Genomic DNA, 25,980 nt, shown 5'->3' with positions numbered 1-25,980 from the left:
CTCAAAATTGTTCATTTATCCTAACTAAGTCAACAGTGCTGTGCTTGCTTGGAAGTTGATGACATTGAAATCAATGATACCTTTGCCTAAGTTAATATACTTAGGATTTGGGTGTCTGTCAATTTGGTTAAATGCCATCCTAAAATGGATTTATCGCATTTATTATAAAATGTGGTTTTAACTACATGGTAGATTTATCACTAGGGTAAATAACATTGATTGCTATACTTTTGCATTTCTCAATACTTCCTTTCATTGTTTTGGTATAGTCAGAATCCAAGGTAAAAAACATCTTTAATATATTCAAGTAGGTAGCTGTGTTGATATGAATCAGAACAAAATTTGAGCCTAGTGATCTTGGGCTCGCCACATGATAAAACTGTTCTGACCGGGCAGTGATATCAGCACTCTCTCAGCCTCACCCACCCCACAGGGTGTCTGTTGTGGGGAGTGGAAAGGGAAGGCGACTGTAAGGCGCTTTGAGCCTCATTCGGGTAGAGAAAAGCGGCATATAAGAACCAACTCTTCTTCTTCTTCTTCTTCAAGTAAAATAGACTTCATAAAGCAGATGCATGAGGTTTGTTTGAGTTCATATGTTCCCTTCTTGTTCTCCCCTCTGGAAACGTTAAAAAGTCAATAAAAGACTTCGAGGATAGCCAAAACTTAATCCATACTACTGTTCTGGGTGATCTTTCTGATGCCACCATTTGATTTGATCAGATTTCCTCCTTTACTCTTTTGGAGAGTCCTTAATGCAGTATGTCAAATACTGTATAAGCTACTGTTCTTTTAATAGTCATAATGAGAAAATACTCATATACAGAAGCCAAAAAACACTGGATATCAGTGTTCAGAGGCAGCATCAGGAGAGGGCCTTCGCCTCTGTCTGCTCTTTGCCGCACCCTTTAGGGCAGTGGTCCGCAACCTTTTTTAGGCTGCAAACCAGTGGGAGGGAGGGCGGCAGCCCATGCTCAGACATGCATGCACGGCAATTTCATGCATGCGTGTTTGTGCTGGCGGCCGCGCTTCCCTCTCCCCCCCCTCAAAAAGAAGCTTGCTGGGCCACAAGCTAATCGGCCACTTTTACCTGGGAAGTTTCTCACTGCGGGGCCGGCCCGGTAGTTGGGGACCACTGCTTTAGGGTGTTTATTTTGGCTGTTGTCTGAAATAGGATGTTGGACTACCAGATGGATCAATTGTCTGATCCAGCAATTCTCTTCTTAAGTATTGTTAGTGAACAGGATAAGCTGAAGAAATGCAGGTCAACACCTAGAATCAAAGAGAGCAATTCTAAACAGAGTTAAGTCCCATTTTATTCAGTGTGACTTATTTCCAGCAATGTATTCTTTGGATTTCAACGCAATATTTTAAAAGCAGCTAATCAAGATATGCCAATAATTGCCTAATTTCTTGATACACATATCTGAGAGAGTAATGGAAAAAGACACAAAAGGTATATTGTATTTGGGAGTATATATTTTTAGTAGTTAAGAAATTTCTTAATAAAATATTGATGTAAACTGAGACAAGTTTGATATTAACAATTTTTTAAAACAAATAATTGATGCTTGGGATCTAAATAAACAAGCCAAAGCCCCAAATAAACAACATTGACTCCAGAGTATTCTTTGCTATACAGATCCCTCTACGTGCTCTTATTTTATAAGCTGAGGTATTTTTAAACTCTTCTCTGATAAATATCTCAAGGTGATCCTGATATGTACTACACAGAGGTTTTGCACAGATGAGCTGCTTCCCAATTTATTTCAGTGGATTCAAAAAATCATGTGCTCAGAAAGAAAATCATGCCATGTTGCTTCCTCTTGTTTTTAAAATGGAAGATCAGGGTTCCTTCTCCATAAGAAATTGCTGGAGCTGAGCTTATCAGCTGTAGTTATAGAGCTGACCTTTTTCAGGATATACATTATGGCAGAATTAATCAAATTTAAATAACCTTAATAGGAATCCAATAATGGGGCAATGTGGCAAACCACTAATGATTTTCAGTCACTATTACAGACAGTTCTGTAGACATTGTTGTGGAATAACTATTCTGGGCAGAATATGAGTCCAGAAACCTTATTTAAAGTAACAACTTTACTCTGTTATAAATCAGGGAACTAAGGACTGTTCAGGAATATCATAGCACGTCAAGGTCTTCTACTATAGCAAAAAGGAACGTGCTAAGACTCCTGGGAAGATATGATAATAATAAAGTACTCTTTTATCGTTGTGAAGTACATAGTTGGGTTTACTTCTTTTGTCAGAAAGCTTTCACACCGGTCCATCGCTAGTTTTGCATCTTTCTATGTTGCTAATTGAGCCAGAATGTTGATGGGGGATGCGCATGCTGAAGGACATAGTAAAGTGTACAGTTTGCTATGTGAATCTGAATTATGTCTGTGGCTCTTGGTTGTGAAAATGTTTTCACATGTCAATTTCCTTTTCTAGGCTAAAGAATCAGAAATTGGGGAGTGGGCTCTTCTGTATTTTTCCAAATTTTTGTTTTTGCTAATACAAATCAAAAACTACCTTGTATTGTTCATGAGCAAAAAGTCTTCTTTCTCTCTCATATGGAAAGAGAAAGAAGACTTTTTGCTCATGAATTGTTTGTAGACCCCCAAGAGTCCTCTTGCATCCACGTTTCTCGTTTTAGTTCAGCTTCCTCACTTGGGATGCTCATGTGGTACAAATAAGACTAAATGGAAATAGTCTGTCAATTTCTTCTAAAGATTCATTTGTATAATAAATAGTACATAATTAAATTGAATAACTTGTGGCCTTAAAAACAGTTGAATCCTGGCAAGACCTTAGTAACAGGACAACTTACAGGAAAAGACTGGAAAATGAAACATACACATTTTTTTCCTGTGGAATTCACACCTTTAAGTGTCTGCCAGTAATCTGTGCTTTGGGGTTTCCAGTATAAATAGACTTAACTTTAGATATGAGACAATATCTTGTTTGTCTGGAATGTTGGTAACATTAGCACTTGAATGATTAATGTCCCCAACATGAGAAGCAGTCTAAATGGTACACTGGGAGAATAGCTGTGCCCAGGGGTTTGTTTTTTTGTGGGCTATGATTTGTAGAAGTTTGCTTTTCACTGACTTTTTTCTTCCAAAAACCTCCTTTGGAATTTATTACATTTTTAAGGACACATTGGGGAAATACAACTGACTTGTCTGCCTAAGTGTAGAAGCCACAGACAGTATAATTCAGACACCACAGCAAGCCATTTCTTATACAGTATTGGAAAGATAACATCTGAATTGAAAAACTATAGGTTGCAAGTGTCTTATCCAATAAAAAAAAAACCCTATTCATTGTCCTGAGTACCGTTTAATACACTGTCCGGATTCATAATCTGTCGTTAAACTCACCACCTGTCTTCCAACTGAGTCTTGCGAAGACAGAACATGAAAGTGCAATTTGTCACATGTTTGGGAGTTCAAACCAAGACATATACTAAATATAATCTGTAGTTTGGATGAATATCTATACTGAATCTACAGCAAAAACAAGGTATGGTAGCTCTAAAAGGCTGAAGGTTTGACTGGTACTAATTGTCGAGCAAGTATTCAGAGGCTGAAGAAATTGAGGCACAACCAAGAGTGGTGGTCTTCAATCCACAGATCATGGGCCCTCACCATGCTGATTGTGTACCTATTTTGGATGCTTTTAGAATTACTAACATAAACAGGAAAGGTATCATGCTTTCTATGTCTCTATGCATACATGTTAAGAGGAGTCCCATACTGCTATCTGTAGAATTCAGGTCTAGAAAGGTTGAAGATCACCAGGATAGAGCAAGTTGGGATTCATGTTCTGTGTTCATATAATGGCTAGGTGGAGGAACAGGCAATCCACAGTCCTAATTCCAATAGTCAAATTGTCCAGTGCTATAATGATTTTATGGTCATGGTTGAATAGTTTCATAGTGGGTATAGTTAGGGAGGGATTTGACAACCTTAGATGTCTGCCTTCATATTGAAAGAAACTCAACATTATTGATTAAGACAAAGTTTGAAAACAAATTATTCCACAGAGAGATCTAAAGGAATGAATAGGAATGGTCAGGTTTTTCTTGCTCTGTTCACACTGATGTAAGCAGAATAGAAGGGATAGGCAGGCAGCAGATGGAGGAAGAAAGCATATATTTATGAATATATGTTGTTGTTGTTATGTGCGAAGTCGTGTCCGACCCATCGCGACCCCATGGACAATAATCCTCCAGGCCTTCCTGTCCTCTACTATTCCCCGGAGTCCATTTAAGTTTGCACCTACTGCTTCAGTGACTCCATCCAGCCACCTCATTCTCTGTCGTCCCCTTCTTCTTTTGCCCTTGATCACTCCCAGCATTAGGCTCTTCTCCAGGGAGTCCTTCCTTCTCATGAGGTGGCCAAAGTATTTGAGTTTCATCTTCAGGATCTGGCCTTCTAAAGAGCAGTCAGGGCTGATCTCCTCTAGGACTGACCGGTTTGTTCGCCTTGCAGTCCAAGGGACTCGCAAGAGTCTTCTCCCGCACCAGAGTTCAAAAGCCTCAATCCTTTGACGCTCGGCCTTCCTTATGGTCCAACTTTCGCAGCCATACATTGCAACTGGGAATACCATAGCCTTGACTAAACGCACTTTTGTTGGCAAGGTGATGTCTCTGCTTTTTAGGATGCTGTCTAGATTTGCCATAGCTTTCCTCCCCAGGAGCAAGCGTCTTTTAATTTCTTTGCTGCAGTCCCCATCTGCAGTGATCTTGGAGCCCAGGAAAATAAAATCTGTCACTATCTCCATTTCTTCCCCATCTATTTGCCAGGAATTGAGAGGGCCGGATGCCATGATCTTTGTTTTCTTGATGTTGAGTTTCAAGCCAACTTTTGCACTCTCCTCCTTCACCCTGTCAAGCGTTGCAAGAACTCACAACAAGCTTCTTTAAAAAAGAAAGCGTTTATTGAGAAGTTACTTCATACACCTAAGCTAAAAAAGTCAAATCTGCCTGAGGACAGATTTGCCTTCCCTTATCAAGGCAGTTCTCCCGCCTAAAACTTGTAAGTTCCCAAGGGAGGGGGAAAGGAGGCGGCAGGTGCCATAAAACACAGTGTTACAATTCACACGTCCTTGGTCTTCTCCGGAGACAAGATAAGATGTTATGGTTACAAAAGGCAGGCCCGGCCTAGAGGTTCAAAAGACAAATAATTCACAGCTCTCTGTGATAACAGGGTGCACAACATAGTTTCAGTTTCAAGCAAGCATGCAAGCATAATATATGGGCCTGGGTCCTAAAGAACAAAGCAAGGGAAAGGTTAAACAAATAATCATGGAGGGACTCATGCTAACTCATGGCAGGGTTCAGCAGCAATCCTGACACACCCGCATCAGCAGGCGGGGATATGCTGTCACCACCACTAGCTTTATTGTTGCTCAGACTTCCTAAGGCCCATTTGACTTCACATTCCAGGATGTCTGGCTCCAGGTCAGTAACTACCCCATTGTGGTCATCAGGGATGTTAAGCTCGCTCTTGTATAGTTGTTCTGTATAATTTTGCCACCTTTGTTTAATCTCTTCTGCTTCTGTGAGGTCCCTACCATTTTGGTCCCTTCTCATACCCAACTTTGCATGAAACCTTCTCTTCATATCTCCAATTTTCTTGAAAAGATCTCTGGTCCTCCCCATTCTATTGTTTTCTTCTATTTGTTTGCACTGTTCATTTAAGAAGGCATTCTTATCTCTTCTAGCTTTTCTCTGGAATTCTGCATTCAATTGGGTGTATCTTTCTCTTTCTCCCTTGCCTTTCACTTTCCTTCTCTCCTTAGCTATTTGTAAAGCTTCCTCAGACAGCCATTTTGATTTCTTGCATTTCTTTTTCTTTGGGATGGTTTTAGTTGCTACCTCTTGTACAATATTGCAAACCTCCGTCCATAGTTCTTCAGGCACTCTGTCTATCAGATCTAATTCCTTAAATCTATTTGTCACCTCTACTGTGTATTCGTCGGGGATATGATTTAGTTCATACCTGAGTGGCCTAGTGCTTTTCCCTACTTTCTTCAATGTAAGCCTAAATTTTGCAACAAGAAGCTCATGATCTGAACCACAATCAGCTCCTGGTCTTGTTTTTATTGACCGGATAGAACTTTTCCATCTTTGGCTGCAGAGCACATAGTCAATCTGATTTCTGTGTTGACCGTCTGGTGATGTCCATGTGTAGAGTCGTCTCTTGGGTTGTTGGAAAAGAGTGTTTGCTATGACCATTGTATTCTCTTGACAAAATTCTACCAGCCTGTGCCCTGCTTCATTTTGTACTCCAAGGCCAAACTTGCCTGTTATCCCGGTTATCTTTTGGCTTCCTACTTTAGCATTCCAATCCCCCATGATGATAAGCACATCATTTTTTGGCGTTGCTTCTAGAAGGTGTTGTAGGGCTTCATAGAACTGATCAACTTCATCCTCTTCAGCAGCAGTGGTTGGGGCATAGACCTGGATCACTGTGATGTTGAATGGTTTGCCTTGGATTCGAACTGAGATCATTCTGTCATTTTGGGGATTGTATCCCAAGACTGCTTTTCCTACTCTCCTATTGATTATGAAGGCTACTCCATTTCTTCTGTGAGATTCTTGTCCACAGTAGTATACCTGATGGTCATCTGAATTAAATTCACCCATTCCTGTCCATTTTAGTTCACTGATTCCTAAAATGTCGATGTTCAGTCTTGTCATTTCTTGTTTGACCACGTCCAGCTTGCCTTGATTCATGGATCTGACGTTCCAGGTTCCTATGGAATAAAAATCTTTACAGCATCGGACTGTCTTTTCGCCACCAGTTACTTCCACAACTGAGCGTCCTTTCGGCTTTGGCCCAGTCGCTTCATTCATTCTGGCGCTACTCGTACTAGCCGTCTGCTCATTCCCAGTAGCATATTGGACACCTTCCGACCTGAGGGGCTCATCTTCTGGCGTCATATCGTTATGCCTATTGGAACTGTCCATAGAGTTTTCATGGCAAAGATACTGGAGTGGTTTGCCATTTCCTTCTCCAGTGGATCACCTTTTGTCAGAGCTCTCAGCTATGACCTGTCCGTCTTGGGTGGCCCTGCACGGTATAGCTCATAGCTTCACTGAACTACGCAAGCCCCCTTGCCACAACAAGGCAGCGATCCTTGAAGGGGGAAATATATGTTACCTCTTTTAATTATATTTCTGGCCTGGATACTATTAATGTGAATATCAATTAACAACTCATTTACATTGTGTTTTTCCATTCCATGGCTCTGAGATCTGGATTAAAGGTGTAATCACTAATAGCTCCTGGCCTTGATGTCTTCAGAAAGACAAGATATTGAATAAGAGTTTATTAAAGGGGGGGAAATAATGTGAATTGGCTTGTACTGTTAGTCCAAATAAATCTCACAGACTTCAGTAAGAAAGTAGGTTTATGTTTGCGCAAACCGGAGCAAAGCTTAGCCTTCTTTGGTGAAAACCAAGACTTTACTCAAAATTTGCTGGTTCAAAGCAATCTTTTATACAATTTAACCAGGAAAATTCCATCTAACTGTCCCTCCCAAGGCAGTCCTGGGCTGGGCTCACACTCTTTTCCCTATATGCCCCAAACATACAATTTCCAAACATGTAGGTGCATTAAAATGAGCTCTAAGTTCACCCAGGGGCATTGATTCTAATATGCTAATAAGCCTAACTATACTTCTGCGCAAGCGTCAATATTTATGACTCTTACCTTTTCTCCAAAACACTGGTTTCTTTTACAAAAGTAGTCTTATCTACAAGAGGGGCACCAGGATTCTAGTTAAAAAGCTTTTTCAGCCCATTTTATTACCATCTTAATACCGCCCGCGGCGCCGTGGGCGCCGCAGACTAAATAAAAGAGTAAGGGCTTTAGGGGTGGGATGTGTCCGGGATGAGGAAGGGTCCGGATTGGATCCTTCCTCTGGACAGACAATTGGAGGGACCAATCGGCAATCGATTTCCAGCCCTGAGCAACAGTTGCTCCTCAGGCCGCCGGCAAGGGAGCACCCACCACTCGCGCATAGCACAGCTGGCGGGTGCTCCCTGGCTGCCGGCAACGGAACACCTGCCAGCCGCTCGTAGCGCGGGTGGCGGGTGCTCCCTGGCCGCCGGCCTGGCCCGTGGGGAGGCGCTAAGCCCGTCAGGCCGCCGCCTGGCCCGTCAGGCCGCCGCCTGCCACTAACGCCAGCACATGCCCCCCCCCGGCGCAGCCAGCCACAAGCCGCTGACACTTTAAGCTTCGGGACCGCCGCCGCCAGCTGTGCCCTGCCCCACAGATCCACAGCCACCCAGCTCCTGTGAAGAGGTAGGCACCAGGCCCACAGGATGCCCCCGCCCTTGGCGAGCAAGGCCGCACAGCCCCGCCGCCCTCATGGCACACCCTGCTAGCGCCCGCTGCATTTTGACTGCAGCGGGCTTATTTACTAGTGAGACAATAATGGTACTAATCAAGAAATCTAACTCTGGCCCTTCAGTATCAAGGCCTTCTCGGTCCTGGCCCCAACCTGGTGGAATGAGCTCCTGGAAGAGCTAAGGGCCCTGCGGGAGTTACCAGCTTTCTGCAGGGTCTGCAAGACAGAGCTCTTCCACCAGGCATATGGTTGAGGCTGGGGCAGTTCTCCCATTAATCCATCTGTGGATCCCCTCCAACACTGAGATCTCTAACATCAAGATCATTGTTAGAGCAACTGTATTAGCTCCCACCCTTCTTCTGAATATTACTTTCCCACCAGGCTGAACATAGGGGAAGTTAGATAAATGTGATTAGAATTGTGACCACTGCGGCTTATATGTTATACATTGTATCATGTAACTTGGGGGTTTTATGGGGATTTTATTATGTTTTTTAACTGTTTAAACTGTAAACTGCCCTGAGATCCATTTGGAGAATGGCGGTCTAAGAATTAAATAACAACAACAACAACAACAACACTTGCCATCAGAAAAAGGATTAAATTCTGTTTTGGGCAGCACCACAACCCCTACCTGGATCTTTACTGCCTCAATTGATTTTGCCCTAACTTTCTTTTAAATGTTTGCAACCCACCTTATTAAAAAAACAAAACCACATTAATTGTTTGGGTTCCAAAAACTGGAAGATAATGATTTAGGTACTTTTGAACCCTAGATTTTCAGCCTCTTCTGTCAGTCTCAAGATGATTTTCCCCCTCTCTTTGTTGCTGAAAATAAATTATAAATGTTCAATTTATGAAGTACCATTTGGTAAACATGCCATTATGTTCTTAGATCTTTAAATCAACCCACTTGTGTGTGGGGGGGGGGGTCTTTCTTTGCCATATTTAAACAATTGATTTATATATTTTGACTCAAAATTTCATTTAAAATGGGCTCCTTAGTTACATAACCCCCCTGCATCCATTCATTATTGATGTTGAAATTTAAAATGAAATTTTGGGCATTCAAGCAAGGTATTTGTGACACACAATAATTTTGTCTGTTCCAACAAACAATAGTTTGCATTCAAATATATCACATTCCTTTAAATCTGTACATTTCTGTTGCAATTAGGACTGTGGATCTGCTCTCATCTGTGTATCCTATTTTGAAAATGTTCTTCCCCTTGCAATGTATGTAAAGTGCTTCATGAATAATTTTTATTCTGTAACTTGGTGTTACCATCCTAGCAGTGTAGATCCTTGGAAATAACTCAAAGGGGTTTTCTTCCTATACAAAAAGATTGGATTTAAACTGAATTTTCAATAAGTAACAGCAGCCCCTGCAGGGTGTAAATGGAGGAGGGTATAGGAAGAGAACAGGTTTCTTGGGAAAGGGTGTTTTGCAATTCAATGAATCCCAACAGATGTACTGGACAAGTGAGGGGGTTTGGTAGTTTTGGAGAGAGGAAAAAAGAACGAACACAGCTTGAGTTTGGTGCTGAAAAGGACTGAATAGCTAATAAGATGCTGTGTCAAAGGCTCTTTATAATTCACAGTTCGGTAAGATTTCTGAGAGTGAGCCTGGACTTGCACTGCTGTGGGAGTAGGTATTTAAATATGGGTGGAGAATTAAGGCTGGGATAGGGTATCAAGACAAGGCATTGCAAAACGTGCTTTAGTCTCAGATTCCACTGAAGGCTTCCCTCTGGGCAGATGTTTTGGTTTTCTCTTACATCTCAGCTTAAGTATGGATGCCGTCTTGCTAAATTTGAAGGTGCAAAGAAACTCTAGTGTCAGTGCTGTGAGCTGTGCAGTCTCTCAAGAGAGGTTGACAGGTTTCCATGACTTCCTGTGTACTTGGAAACAAGAACTACTGTGATTCACAGATTCTTTTTGTAGATTGTCACAAATACATGTTTAACAAAAGGGGAAGTACTAGCTCAGTTCCTTGTTCAGCTGTTTAGAGTTTGGTCATGATACTTCGTCACCTGTCCTGGATTGCCATGATCCTTTCATCTGCTGCTTGCTTGTATGTATGTATATATGTATGTATGTATGTTTGCTTGTATGTATGTATGTATGTTTGCTTGTATGTATGTTTGCTTGTATGTATGTATGCATGCATGCATGCATGTGTAGGATCTTGCATCATGGTTGTTTATTAATCATATACTTGGGGGACTCATGCAGTCACTCTGTCAAATGAAAGTCTTGAAATTGCCCATAGCTTTAAAAAATAATAGGGTCTGCCTTAGACATTTATTGTGATGGATAGTAGATAGCTAATAATGACATACGTGCCCAATGAATATTGGAATATAAAGGAATAAGGAATAGAAAGACCCACATACCAGGTGGAAACCCAGTGAGATCAGAACCCTCCTTAAACTTCTTATGGCAGAGATGAATCTTTTGTCTTCTCATATCAGTGATGTGTTCAAAACTACTGAACCATAGTCACATTCAGCATCTCTTCCTGCTGTATTGGATGCTTACCTTGTAGCTATTCTTCTCCAGCAATTTAGCTTGGGATCTCAAGGGAACTTGAGGTATGCCACCACTGACCCTCATTTAAGTGCAACAGCTGTTGCTAAAGAGGAACAGAATCAGCTGCAATGAAGAACTGTCAACATGGTCTCTGGTTAGGGGCAAACAGTTCCCCTTCTCTTGACTGAAAATGTCTCTGCAGATTGGATATTGACTTTTTTTGGTCCTGTTAGCTGGTGGAACTGATGAGTCAGGCATTGCTTGCCCACGAGCCAACTTTGACTTCTGTTCTGGCGCAGAGGACTGGGCTCTTTTTCTGCTGCTCTCCTATCAGTTCTCTGTTTTTCTTTTGGCACTTGATGCTGCTTGCACCTTCCCCCATGGCAGTTCCTGCTCTGCACAGATATGTTTTCTTGTTTTAAATTGTTGTTTCTCAAGGCCTGGCATTTGTCTTCACTGATCTGGAGCTTTTTGAGTCTGGCTTGCACTTCCTTTGAGCTTTCCAAATCCGTTCCACATGTCTGCTGTAGATGTTTGTGTGATTAATGTTTAGAAGGAGACTGCAGGATCACATTGTCTTTTCCTGGTTTTCTCTGAGAATGGTAGTTTGTGTTTTACAGGGGTATTATTATTTGTTTCTTACCCAGGGGATGGGATGTCTTTACTTAAGAAGCCACTGAGGTTATAACACACATACACACAGAAGTCCTTTGCATATTTTGAGGCTTGAGTTGCCTGTGAAACATTTTTAAAATGCCTGTTGCTTTTTAAAGGAGAAAGAGCCACAATTCATATTACCTGTTAGCTTATTCTGGAGAAATCTTAAAAATGAATACTAATTCCATTAACAATCCAGATTGTACAGTTTTTTTCTGACCATTCTGAAATAATTCCTGTTGAACAGTATGCTAGCAAAACTACAAATTTATTAGACATTGAAACTAGGTATGCTAGATCCCTGTCAGCTCTCTTCCTCATAGTGCTTTCATTTCTAACATTTATTATTTTATGGTAATCATTTCAAAATTCACTTCTATGGCCTGTTACATTATCTTGAAGAAAAGTGCTCAGAAATGCCTGAATTAATTAATGTTCATAATATTCTTTTGCAAAGCTCTGCACTTACTCTAATTTGGGCACTTCAGTTTTATGAAAATAAGACTAGCTCCTTCTTGTGTCTCCACCCAGTCCTTACTGTCTCTCCCCCCCCCCCACACACACACACACTGTTTTTTCTGTATTTAATATGGGCCACGTACCCTGTGTACCATCTGTCAGGCTGCATGAATACTGAATTAGTGTTCTCTAATAACTAGTAGAGTATTGGTTGCTACTGAAGGTGGAAGTACTCCACTGCATGATCTAGGAAGTTCATTACTTTGGCTTATTGATTGAATATTAGAGCTTAAGCAAAAAAGAAAGAAAGCTGTATTTCAAAGTAATTATTGATGCAGACAGGCATCTCAAAGCCAAGATCAACAGAAAGGAAAGGGGGTTAAACCGTGTATTTCTTAATGAAATTAATTTCAATGAAAGATCACAAGTTTGAGTTATGCGCCATTTAAATAAGTAAACAAGACCATGTGATGGAAGTAGAAATGTCAGTGACAATCTGTGGTGGGTGATTCTCCCAGTCCAGCACTTTGTAATTATCAATGATAACCAACCAAGTGGCATGTTGGGTTACTTCCTTGCAACCATAATAATAATAATAATAGTAATAATAGTAATAATAATAATAATGGAAGGGGGAAGTTGTTGTTGTTATTATTATTATTATTATTATTATGAATTTGTATATATCTAGCATGGAATATGACTTCTTGTATTCCACGTTCAGTGCTAACATGTGGAAAGTTTGCAGAAAAGTATGTGTATTAAGAACAAATTGAAAATGCTGTTTCGCTGTCAGGTCAGGTAAGCAAGGCTTGATGAGCCATCATAAAGGGAGCACTGAGTAGTTTTTCCCATTCTTGAAACAGTAATAGTATTTGTATTCATCATTTATCATTCATATACAGAATCTCAGTAAGCCTTAATATGAGGAGGTCCAGTGATTCTCAAACTGAGGGTCAAGACCCAAAAGTGATTTTCTCACACGTAGTTCAGAAGGGAGGAGCTGAGAGAGCATGGTCAGCTGCAAATGGGGTCTTGCCTCTGCAAAATGACTACGAAGTCACTAGCTCAAGTACAGGTTGTGAAAAACAAAACCATCTTCACCTTTCCACCTCTACAGGTCCACATGGAAAACAATGTAATGAAGGGAACATGAAGTTCTTACATTTCATAATTAAAGAAACCAATTTTTAAAAAGTCATTGGGGGTTATATGGCAATGTGTACTATGGGTGGGCATGAACCAGAAAATTCCAGTTTACTTTGGGGTTCAGGGTATTCCTGAACTGAACCCCCAAATCCAAAATACCCAGAAGTTCCAAAGGAACCAACCAGTTTCTAGCAAGTCCATTTCACTTTCCTCCACTTATTTTTATTTATTTATTTATTTTGTTACATTTCTATACCACCCTCCCTCATGGTTCAAGGCAGTTTACAATAAGAGTTCGCAGCTCACAATCCACTGTGATGCTGTTACAATGCAGAGAATATATAAACAATTAAGTACTATAACGTGTAATCGCTAACTACTGAACTGTGGGTATAACTTTGTTTAATGGGTGGCTGGTCAGGAGTTGTCCTGTGCTGTGTCTGGTGGTAGGGAGAGTGCTGTTTCAGTTCTTATAGGGCCCTGATCTTTTCTGGGAGCTTATTCCACCAAGTGCAGGTCAGGACAGAGAAAGCCCTGGCACTGGTTGAGGCCAGATGTGCCTCCTTGAGGCCAGGGATCACAAGCTTGTTGGCATTTGAGGAGCATTGTGGTGGGCATAGGCAGAGCAGGGCATAGGGCTCTGGGGGGCATAGGCGGAGAGACAGTCCCTCAAGTATGCAGGACCACGTATGGCCTTGAAGGTGATTTCAGGGATCCAAGAAGGAGGGAACAAGATTGACCCCTTAAATGACTTGTAGCCATTTAAATCCTCCATTTTGCTTCCTTCTTTTTGGAAGGGGGAAGTGAAACAGGTTTTAAATAGCTGCCAGCCATTTAAACCTCACAGCTGACTGGCAGACTGGTCAAACTGTATGGTGTAAATAGCTGAGCCATTTAAAGCCTCCATTTCGCTCTCCCTTCATCCAAATGGTGGGAAGAAAAATTGAAGTTTAAAAATGACTCAGGCATTTAAAGCCTCCATTTTGCTTCCCTCCATTTGGAAGGGAGGAGAGTAAAATGAAGGGTTTAAATGGCCTGACCCCAACTGGACAAAAGGTCCATGAAATGTTCAGGGAGGTGCCTTCTCCAAGCCTGGGTTAAGCGGGGAAGTGGGAGACAAACTGCCAAAATTCATGACAGATTTAAGGTTGTTAACTGGTTTATGTCCATCCCTAGTGTGTACCATGCTTCACAGAGCAGTGACAACATGATGTAGGCTTTACTGTATGTTACAGAGGAAGAAAGAAGACAAGCTGAACCCAAGCCTGTCATTTTCTAGGGTAGTAGTGTGCATCTCATATTGTATAGTTCTGCCTTTAATGTCAAACACCCACATAGTAGAAATGGAGAACTGAGAAAACCCTATTTTTTCATATGCACCTGTTTTCATAGTGAGACTGTGGCGTCTGGCAGGGTGATGTCCAGTAAAAGCAACTGACTGGAGTTCCTACCTGAGCTGGGCAAAGCAAGAGTATGGTCATGGGAGAGGTGTGAAAGCCAAAAAGTTTCAAGCAAGCAGGTAGGGCACATCCAGTAGTGTGGTCTGAAAGTTCAAACCAAAGTCAAGAGTTTCAGGGAGGCAGGCAGGAATCAGACTTGATAGATGTCAGTATCATGATGCTTGCAACAACTAGCAGCTGTCTTCAGGGAGCTATCAGTCTGATTGATGAGTTACAGCTGACCTTTAGTGGGGCTAACTGTTGTGAGGAGCTTCTGTAGGTCCTCCTAGCTCAGGGTCCTGAGGAGACTGCTCTTTGGCTGGACTAAGGGCTGGGCAGACAGGGCATGATGTTAGCTGTGGAATCTCTGCCTAAGAGTCCTGAGCTGCCTGCTCTTCCAAATCCACTTGTTGAGGTTCTGCCTGTTCAATATCCCTTTCGCTCGGTTCATCCTCTGAGGAGTCCCCAGTGGTCTGAGGCTGTCTTATGACAGAGACACTCATACAAATCTTAACACAAAGAAAAGATTGTTGCTGCCAGTGTAATAGTTCCTAATTGTATAACATAAGCAAGACAATGAACAGAAATATTCTATTTGTATATTTTTAATTAGGCATGTCGTTAACATTTTTATAAAGAATATTAATAGGATTTTTTATTCTGTAGAAAAGCAGCCTTATATGAAGCTCGAGCTTACCATTAAAATGGACTTTCTGAAAGTCATTACACTTTTTCTGCTTAATAATGAACGATGAAATCTGAATATTACCACACATAGTAAGAGCACTTTCTTTATTCATACATGTCATATATGAAAACTTCAGTAGGTCTAGACTGGGTAGCCTCTTCTAGAAGCAAATCCATAAATGCACATCCACATCTTCAAAGTGGCTGTGTTTTTGTCTTCTGTATTTTGGCTATGCATAATGTATATTTTATCTTTAATTGTCAGGCATCACACAGAAATGGCTGTATGGATTTGGGCACTGAGCATTCTGAGCTACTCCTGTGTTACCTGTGGATTAAGGCATAAGACATTTGATTCGTTTGTGAGCAGGACAGAACTGAGCCATCTGGCAGTGAACAACGAGACAGGAACTGTTTATGTAGGAGCTGTGAATTTCCTGCATCAGCTTACAAAAGACTTGAAACCATTTCCCTCAATAAGTGATGTAACAACTGGACCATACAACGATAACAAAATGTGCACCCCTCCCATTGATGAAAGCCAGTGCACTGAAGCAAAGTTGACTGACAATTACAACAAGATTCTTTTGCTGGACACGTTGGAGAAAAAAATTATCATTTGTGGGAGCTTGTTTAAAGGCATTTGTTCCATTAGGGAGCTTGAGAACATTTCAAACAGAACTTATTATGAGAATGGCAGTGGAGAAAAATCATTTGTTGCAAGTAATGATGAGAATGTAGCCACAGTGGGGCTCATCACTTCTTTGGAAAGAAAAGGTAGAATGATGTTTGTGGGGAAGGGAAATGGGCTAAGTGACAATGGGATCATAATCAGCACCCGGCAGCTTTTTAATGGGGACGGGAGAGAGATTTTTGAACTATATGCAGATCCCGCAGTGATTAAATCAGCATACCCTTCCTCAAGTACGCAAGAGTTTCTGTACATCTTCGAAGATGACCTATATGTGTATTTTATTTTCAATGAACATTTGAAACACCCCCTTAAAAACCGGACAATCATTGCACGGCTCTGCAAGGAAGATGAATACTATCATTCCTACTTTGAAATGGACCTGGAATGCAAAGACGAGAGTGGCCCTTATAACCAATGTAATGCTGTCTATGCCGCTGTGCCTGGGCAGATTCTTTTGGATGGTATCACACTATCAAGACAAGATGATATCGCCCCATCAGAGAAAATACTGATTGCCCTTTTCCAAAGAACCGACAAAGATAAAAATTCCTTGGAATCTGCTTTGTGCATGTTTTCCTTGAGTCAAATCAATCAGAAAATGGAAGAAAAAAGGGAGAAATGCTACAAGATGCAGGGACCAGGTGTTTTTTACAAACCATTTGTAGCAGATAGTGTGTTATGTACTGCTAAAATTCATCAGGTAATGTGAAAATTTTGTTTTAAGAACAGGTTGAATAATGCTTTGAAAAAATAATTTTGGTTTATGAACCACAAAAATGAGACCTAATAATCTGAAATTAAAACATTTCCATGCAGGGCATGTCTACATTTCTAGTTCCAAAATGACTACTTTTTAACTTTCATATTTCTTCTCTTCATCTGTTAGTATTTTATTCCCATTGACCAGGTTTCAGTACACAAAACATGCTATATTCATCTTGTGTTCACTTTGAGAAGCAAAATAACAATTTATCAATTTAGCTTTTAAAATTAGAAATGTCCACCCCAAGTGAAACATACTTAAATCTCATTACAATTGATGGGATTTAAAAGTGTTTCACGTTCAGTGACTGTGAGTCCAGCTGTAATGCCTGTCAGAAGGGAAAGCCAGCCATACAGTTTTACATGACTGCCAGTATTGAACAGGACTTTATTTCAACATGAAAGATGTGAGTTGTGCAGGACAAACCTGGCTGTCTCATTGCCCAACCTTCCTTTTTTGAACTTTTCAGGACCAAATGCATTAGAAAGTGGTTTGGTAACCCATTCCTTTTTGGACATTGTTATATGGACATTAATAAACTGTATTCCCATAGGGGGAGCTACTGATTTTGCTATTAGAATGCTATTTTTTTTTTTTACCGCGCTCATAAATTGTATTTGGAAAAATAGTAAGATGAGTTTGTTCTCCGAAAACACTGTTCCAGATCATATGCAAACAGTGTTGTTCAAACATTTTCACTTTCTGAATTCAATGAAATATGACTTCTACCACCAGAAAAGTAGGATAAGTGATTATTTTCTCTCCAGATACATGAGAACTTGACTGCATATGAATATACCCCAGAATATAGTATGTTTAAGGGTATTTTTTCAAAGACAATTATTAACAGCTCTCTTTTTAACTCCTTGGGGAGAAAAACTAAAATAGAAAACAAATTTGTTTCTAGATCCAGTCTCAGTTAAAGCAAAGGTTCAGTTGTCAGAGTAACATGTCATAAGCTATAGCAGATCCATACTAGCCACTCCAACTGAGTTCAGTCTACTTTGACAAATCTCTAGAGTCTCTCACAATATAATGTCTCTGAAAATTTACTATCTGAGATGTTTTATCTGGAAGAAGCTGGAATTGAACCTGCAACTTTCTGCATGTAACACATGTCCTCTACTACTGATGGTCCTTTCCAGCTTTTACATGCAGCTTCTATTGCTAGATAATGTTAATCTCAAACAAGGCCTAATTTATGTATGACCTTTTGAAACAAAACTGTTTAATACCCCCATGGCTTACTTAGCTGAGCTCTCCAAGCAGGCTCCAATTGTCCTTTCTTTCATATTTTCCTAATTAAAGTAAATAGGAACACAACATGATTTTAGCAGCTAATCATATGTAGTTACACACTTGCCACTTAAAGATTACTTGAGGCAAATCATTTCAAAATTAAAAATATCAAGCTTTTGAAACAGCAGTGAGATTCAAAGCTCTGCAGGACTCCAGTGCAAATGCAAAGCTTCCATTTAGTGCTGGAAAGCTTTACACATGAGATGTAGAAGGAAGGGGAACATGCAAAGCTTTTATTAATACTGAAGTGCCTCACTTACACGGAAGCATCTATGTGTGCACTGGAGAGCACATCAGCTGTTCAAATTTGCCTCCTTTAATTTGATTATTTTAAACTGTCAGAAGGCTGGAGTAGCTGTGTCATGGTGAATTGGACCCTAAATATTTGAAAAAGCAACTTAGGGAAGAAATGGCAGGAATTTAAGTTCTTTATGAATTCTGCAAGCAGTAAAGTACTTTTAAATGGCCAACAAAACATTGCATGGGTGTTGTCATATGTTATTAAGTCACTTCCAAATTATGGCAACCCTATGAATTAATGACTTCCCAAATGTCCTATCACTAATGGCTTGCAAACTGAAGGCTGTCACTTCCTGTACTAAGTCAATCCATCTCATGTTGGGTCTTCTGTTTTCCTGCTACACTCAGCTTTTTCTAGCATTATTGTCTTTTCCAGTGAGTCTTGTGTTTCATTACAATGTTTAATATGGGGACTGCAAATTTCAGGCATGTAGCTTTGCTAGAGCCCTGCATCAGTTGCAAACTGTGGGTCGGGGAGACCAGAGGTTTTGAGGCCCCCAGATTGAACATATAAAGACCCCTTCATGAGAGATTCTTCAGCAATCTCTTTTACTATGACAGCAACTAGAATTATGCAGTGCATAACATAAAGCACATTATTTTCAATGGAGCTGAGCATATTTTGTTTCAGTTCCCCCTCCTTTAAATAAATAAATAAATAAATCAACAAACAGTACTCTGATTATTTCAAGTTTCCATTAATTTTTCGGTTATCCTAAGCAGTGACTGTCTCAGATATTTTCCCAAGGGTCTACTCTTCCATTCCACACCAGATGTGTGTTTCCACTGAAATAAGCATCTTTTTGTAGACCAAAGATGCTAATATCAATGGCAATGCAGCAGCATTATATAAGAAACAGTGTAGTTGTCCCACAGTGAGTCTTTTTTACTTTGCTTCCATCTTCAGTGAGATGGACATTACTGGGTATAGATCTCTATGATCCAAGATGGCAGCACCCACAGAGTATGTTTTCAAAAACCTAAATGCTTCGTAGACAGTGCCACTGTAAAATATGATCTAATTTCTTGAAAAGGGGGCAGAATTGTTGAAAAATGGGGCTGTTATTTCTGCCAAGCCACAGGATCAGAGTTGGAAATTACCTGTCTTAACCTTTATGTTTGTTCCCTTACCTAATTTCTCAGGATCTTCTTAGCAAAACTTTCCCATGTGGTTCTGAACACTTACCGTACCCTCTGGGAAGCAAAGAGGGAATTACAGCTGAACCTTTGTTGAAAAAGGAAGGTGTTAAGTTAACTGCTGTGACGTTTGCTGTAGAAAATGAGCATACTGTGGCATTTGTGGGAACTTCTGATGGCAGAATACTCAAGGTAATGCTTTAATGTTTAAAACTTAGAATATTTTCAGAATATTTAATGTTATGATTGTAAAGAATCAGCACCCTGGCTGGGAATCCCCTCCCCCACAGCATTCTAGTTGGAGCACCAATCTTCCTGGAAATGTTAACTATAATTAACTGCAAGTTAGATGTTAAAAATTAGGTTTTAAACAAGCCATTTGGAAGTGGGACATTCAAAGGGAAGTGTGTGAGGCCAGGACATATTTCTGATCTCTTAGATTGATGTCATGTTGTTCACTGTTTTATGTAAACCGCCCTGAGCCTCGGGGGAGGGTGGTATATAAATATAATAATAAAATAAATAAATATCAAAAGTTATGCAAAGCTAAGGAGGTTGTGAGCTCTACCTCACTGGCAATCTTTAAGCGGCAGCTAGACAAATACGTATCATGGATACTTCAGGCTGATCCTGTATTGAGCAGGGGGTTGGATTTAGATGGCCTGCATGGCCCCTTCCAACTCTTTGATACTACAGTAGAATGCCTTTGAATTGATGCCAAAGATTCTGGAATCCAAGTTCTTAATAAGTACTTGATACATAATGTAGAGATCAAAAACTTTAAAACTATTCTGAGATTGCAAATAAATTTGGTAATACACAAAGGATTTAAGTTATGACATCTTTCTCCAGCTCTAGTGGCTGTTCTTTTGGAGGAAGACTTCTTGGAGGATGGTTGGGTCTGCATCGTTACTATTATAACACATGCAGAAAATGATTAAAATATTTGCCTACAAGGCATGAGAAATAGAAACTGGGAATCTTGTTTTGATAACATTTTGAAACTCCAGTAATGTTATGAAGAATATGACTTTTCTCATCCTATCCTAGTAATTTCTAGAAATTGCTAATTTTTAAATAAATATATTGCTTTCAAATTAACACTTCTTTTCTGTTCAATATATAAGTAGCTAACATGACAATTATCTGTGATTTCAGATATTTCTGTCTAATCCTGCAAAGGAATATGGTGGCGGTGTGCTTGAAAAGAACCAAGCTATTAAGAAGGATCTTGTTCTTGATGCTCCCCAAGAGCACTTGTATGTGATGACTGCAAACAAGGTATAGTTTTTTTTAATGTATTTGTTTTGTTTATTTGTTAACAATAATGAATCTAATAGAGCCTCTTGTGGCGCAGAGTGGTAAGTCAGCAGACATGCTGTCTGAACCTCTGCCCATGAGGCTGGGAGTTCAATCCCAGCAGCCGGCTCAAGGTTGACTCAGCCTTCCATTCTTCCGAGGTCAGTAAAATGAGTACCCAGCTTGCTGGGGGTAAACGGTAATGACTGGGGAAGGCACTGGCAAACCACTCTGTATTGAGTCTGCCATGAAAATGCTAGAGGGCGTCACCCCAAGGGTCAGACATGACCCGGTGCTTGCACAGGAGATACCTTTACCTTTACTAATGATTCTAATAGTATTAGCTTTCTGAACTATCAACATAGAATCATAGTCATAAATACCTGGACCAGGTCGGATTTTCCAGAAAAGTTTACAGCCAGCATATCAACTTCAAGTAGCGTTCTAGGAGGACAGCTAGCTAGTCCAAGTGGGTCATCAGTGGCATTATTACCTCCATTCAACTCAGGTAATATACCACTTCTGGGGTTACCTACATTTATTTATTTATTTTTGAATCTATATTTCATCCTATCTTTGGAAACTCAGGGCAGATTACAGTAATAAAAACACATATAAATGACAAAACATATAATACAATTTAAATTAATATTACATATTACAGTTAAGCATTAAAATACAGGATTAAATATTAAAATTGCCCATAATATTTTGTCTCTCATATGGAACATAAGGGTGGGGAGTCATACAGGACAACCCTCAGTAGAAGTTTTCGCTTGGCAGAGTTGGACAGAGTGGCCAGTGTTTTCTGATGTAACTTCAGGCCAACCATCCAGTGTTTATCCATTGTCCTGCGCTGTAATCTCACCTCTCCCAATTCCAAAAGAAAGAAAAATACTGTGGCTACTATGGAGGAAATATTACCTGTCCTTCATTGGGATATTCCCTTTCTGATGCTGGCTAGTGTCCTGTTAAGAGAAGAATAATGCTTTCTGGCAAAACTGTTACTCTGCAATATGCGGTTTTTTTCGAACCATGGCAAAATAGTTTTAGTTGACAAGCAAGATCAAAATACAAGAATAAATAAAATTATAGTTTTTTTTTAAATCCTGAAGCTAACCATACAGTTGAGAAATTCAAATGGGTAGCCGTGTTGGTCTGAAGTAGCACAATAAAACCAGAGTCCAGTAGCACCTTTAAGACCAACAAAGATTTATTCAAGGTGTGAGAATGCAAGCACTCTTCCTCAGACTAAGAACTCCCGTCCACACACCCCACACCCCTTGTTGGCTGCCGGGAGTTCTTAGTCTGAGGACGAGTGCATGCACTTGAAAGCTCACACCTTGAATAAATCTTTGTTGGTCTTAAAGGTGTTAATGGACATACAGTGGAGAAGTTCTTCAGAGTGATACCAACTTGCTGATGATCTGGATGGTCTGTATGAACTCATTTTCTAAATCCTGTACACTGAACCACAGTGCAATTAACAGTAATTGTGCAATTTGAGTTCTGTTTGTTCATCTGTAAATGTCAGTTACTACTTGAGCATGAGATGCTTCTTGCAACCAAAATTGCAATTACTTGTTGCAAGAACATTAAGAGTACTGTGTGCAGCAGCAAGTCCTATTCCTAGGAAATAGGACTGGATAAAATTACTATGGAGTAGGGTTGTGCGATTCGGCTGGTTCGGCGGCCGTTCCCTCCGGGCGCAGCCAGCGCCACTCCGCGCGGGGGGGAGGGCGGTGCCGGCAGCGGCGTGACAGCAGGCGCAACCACGCAGGCGTGCCTGCGTGGTTGCGCCCGCTGTCACGCCGCTGCCGGCACCGCCCTCCCCCCCGCGCGGAGTGGCGCTGGCTGCGCCCGGAGGGAACGGCCGCCGAACCAGCCGAATCGCACAACCCTACTATGGAGCTGGTGGGCAAACAGAGATGGGAAGGAATCTTCCAGGTTCCTTTTCTAGCTTTTCCATTTGTGTCTTCAATAAGCAAGCAGTTGGTTGTCTGGAGCAAATATCTTTTGAAGTTCACTCAGATACCATGTTCCCAGATATCATGCAGAGATTGAGAAATATCTCCCTGAAGCATCTGTCATTTCTGTATCATGTGATGCATAAGCAGATGTGTGGGAGCTCTAAAAGTTAGTATTATTCCCATTGGTAAATAAAGTAGCATACAGTAGCCATTATTCTTGCTGGCATCTGTTGCTAAGATTCCTCCAACTTCTTGCCCAAATGCAGAACATCATTTAAGAATCATCCACTTATTTGTAGAAGAAGAAGAAGAGTTGGTTCTTATAAGCCGCTTTTCTCTACCCGAAGGAGACTCAAAGCGGCTTACAGTCACCTTCCCTTTCCTCTCCCCACAACAGACACCCTGTGAGGTGGATGAGGCTGAGAGAGCCCTGATATCACTGCTCGGTCAGAACAGTCTTATCAGTGCCGTGGCGAGCCCAAGGTCACCCAGCTGGCTGCTTGTGGGGGAGTGCAAAATCAAACCCGGCTCACCAGACTAGAAGTCCGCACTCCTAACCACTACACCAAACTGTGCATTATTGTGTGCTCCATCTGACAGGGTTCTAATTGCTAGAATAATGAAGTGAGTTTTTTATCTTATCACAGAGAACAATGTTTTATATTTAATTATATTCATGAATGTATTTCCACTGAAGGAGAATAATATTACAGAGTTTTAATCGTGTTGAGTAGTTATGAAAGAATATTAATGTCTATATTTTTAGGATTTTAGGCCTTATGGGATATAAACAGATATACCCTATTTGCTGGCATATAAGACTACTTTCCCCCCCTGAAAAACATGTCTCCAAGTAGGGGGGTCATCCTATACGCCGGGTGCACTTCAGTTGGGATAGACATAGCTGCCCATAGGGGCCTTCTGATGCCCGCCCGGTGCCCATTGTGGCCTCCTGATGCCTGCCTGGTGCCCATAGTGGCCTTCTGATGCCCGTCCGGTGCCCATAGTGGCCTCCCGATGCTCGCCCACCTCATTCTACATACCATCCTGTATTGCATGGTATCCAGCGTGGCCGCAGCGGGTCATCACCGTGGCTGTGGCAAGCATCAGCAGTGAGACAGAGGTGCCAGCCTTTTCGGCATGACCGGCCCTTTCTGCTTGGCGGGAAGCAGCGGCGCTCCAGCCCTCCCCTTGTCTACGCAGAGCTCACACATGCACACTTGAGCACTAGTGCCGGTCACAGGGAGATGCAGGGGCGGGCCGGAAGCGCTGCGGTCGCGCTGCAGCCATACAATGGTGACAAACTCTATATTTTGAGTGGAAATGTTGGGGGGTCGTCTTATACACCCAGTGGTCTTATATGCCGGCAAATACGGTATCTATCCTTGAGAATGTATGTGCAAGAGAATTACATGTATGTACAGTTTTGGAAGTTTCTGGGCATCTATTGATTAATATAGGTAATCTAGTCCTCTTGGGGAAAATGTATATTTATAGTGTAGTAGCCCTTAAACCAGTCCTAGCAGTAACGAGATTCATAGCTGGAATATAACACGGCAAGTTCAAAATATTATAATTGTAAGAAGTCCCATCCTGCATGTCTGTTTTTTTTTAAAAATGTCAACATTTCTGGGCTTACCCACCTTATGATAAAACTTGCTACCGGCCTTTCTAAAAGGAGCATGGATAATCTTTACAAATAGTCCCAAATCTTAGCTCTTCCAATTAACTATTATACTCAACTCCCAAAATCCTTCATCAAAGTTGAATATCTGAATTGCAGATTAGGAGTGTAGCAAAGAAGTTTAAAAGCCGTGTTATATAACAGTGGCCCCCAACCTTTTTATCACTGGGGACCACTCAACACTTGACAATTTTACTGAAGCCCGGTGGAGGGTAGTTTACTCCTCTACTCTCAACCACTGTCCTAACGCTCTCTGATCGCTATGGTAATGTTTAAACATCCCTTCAAAATAAGATACAGACACGCCACAACAATGAACATAGGAAACATTTTATTTTCATGGACATTTTAACTCATGACAATGACAAATCAATGGGAACCCTGAACTTGTTTCTCTGCAACGAGATAGTCCCATCTGGGTGTGATGGGAGACAATGACACCCGAAGTGTGTTGTAAAGGGCTGGGGGGGATGAAGTAAAGGGCCGGGGGGGGGGAAGAAGGCGTCCTTCACGGCCCACCTCCAATTAGTCGACGGACCACATGTGGTCCGCGGCCCGCAGGTTGGAGATCGCTATTATATAACACAAATAATGTGCACTAATTAATGCAAATAATTTATACTGCATATGATTTGCACATGATCAGGGCTGATCTGTGGTCATTTCTCTTAGAGGTATGATTCCTTGTGTTCCTGACAAGAAGAAAGAATGCAGAAGACATAGTTTTTATATGCACAGATCCATCATTCAATTCATGGTATCAGTTAAAGGAGCTTAAGATAACTCAGCTAGGAAGGACCTCTTCCCAAGACACTGGAGAGCTACTACCATTTATTCTGCACTGTCTATTCTAGGTAGATAAATGGAACAATGAGACAGCTTCATATGTTCTCATAGGTATAGTTTGGAGTCAGCAGTAGCAGGCATGCTTTCCACACAAAACACCCTGTTCAGTCTCTGGCATTTCTGGTTGAAGGATCTTAGATGTAAAATAATGGCTAAGACCTCTGTCTGATATCCTGTCCAGCTTTTGTATATTGAAGTGCATAGTATTGAGCTATGTCAGCCATTGTTGGCATACGATTGCTTGATATGTCCCTGTGAATTGGCTTGGACTACAACCATATCCAAGGGGAGTAAAAGAATATATCAGATTGATATTGTGTATAAGTGCCCAAAATAGCATTGTTTCATTTCTTACTGTAATCACTACTGTAGCCTTTTTATGGTTGTTGTTTTTTATTACTAGGTATTTCGATTGCCTGTCCAGGAATGCGAAATTTATTCTAAATGTGATCAGTGTATTAATGCTCAGGATCCTTACTGTGGTTGGTGTGTAACAGAGGGAAAGTAAGTATTGCATATTATATCGTAAAGGGGTATATATCATATTATGCAAGTTAATTCTTTTCATGATATTGTTGCTGAATAATTTCTTTAAAGCATTTATATAAGAATTGGAATAATTCGTCATCACCAATTACCACAGTATAAACATATAATGAGCAGCAGGGAAAAAACTAATTTGCATATTTTATCTGTATAGT

General features: G+C 40.9%; 1 protein-coding gene across 8 annotated transcripts in view; it reads left to right on the top strand.

Moving 5' to 3' along the window:
- Positions 1–25,980, top strand: part of PLXNB2 (plexin B2) — a 405,779-nt gene that overhangs the window by 267,107 nt on the left and 112,692 nt on the right. For 7 of the 8 annotated variants that reach the window (XM_077338327.1, XM_077338326.1, XM_077338324.1 and 4 more), the window contains 4 exons: positions 15,553–16,681; positions 19,487–19,672; positions 20,639–20,761; positions 25,683–25,783. In XM_077338327.1, coding sequence (XP_077194442.1) covers positions 15,553–16,681; positions 19,487–19,672; positions 20,639–20,761; positions 25,683–25,783 — 1,539 coding nt within the window. Of the gene's footprint in view, positions 1–14,553; positions 14,681–15,552; positions 16,682–19,486; positions 19,673–20,638; positions 20,762–25,682; positions 25,784–25,980 lie in introns of those variants that run through there. The other variant, XM_077338331.1, reaches the window with a different exon arrangement.

Source organism: Paroedura picta, chromosome 5 (genome assembly GCF_049243985.1).
Source record: "Paroedura picta isolate Pp20150507F chromosome 5, Ppicta_v3.0, whole genome shotgun sequence".
NCBI lineage: Eukaryota > Metazoa > Chordata > Lepidosauria > Squamata > Gekkonidae > Paroedura > Paroedura picta.
This window is presented reverse-complemented; position numbering and strand designations above follow the sequence as displayed.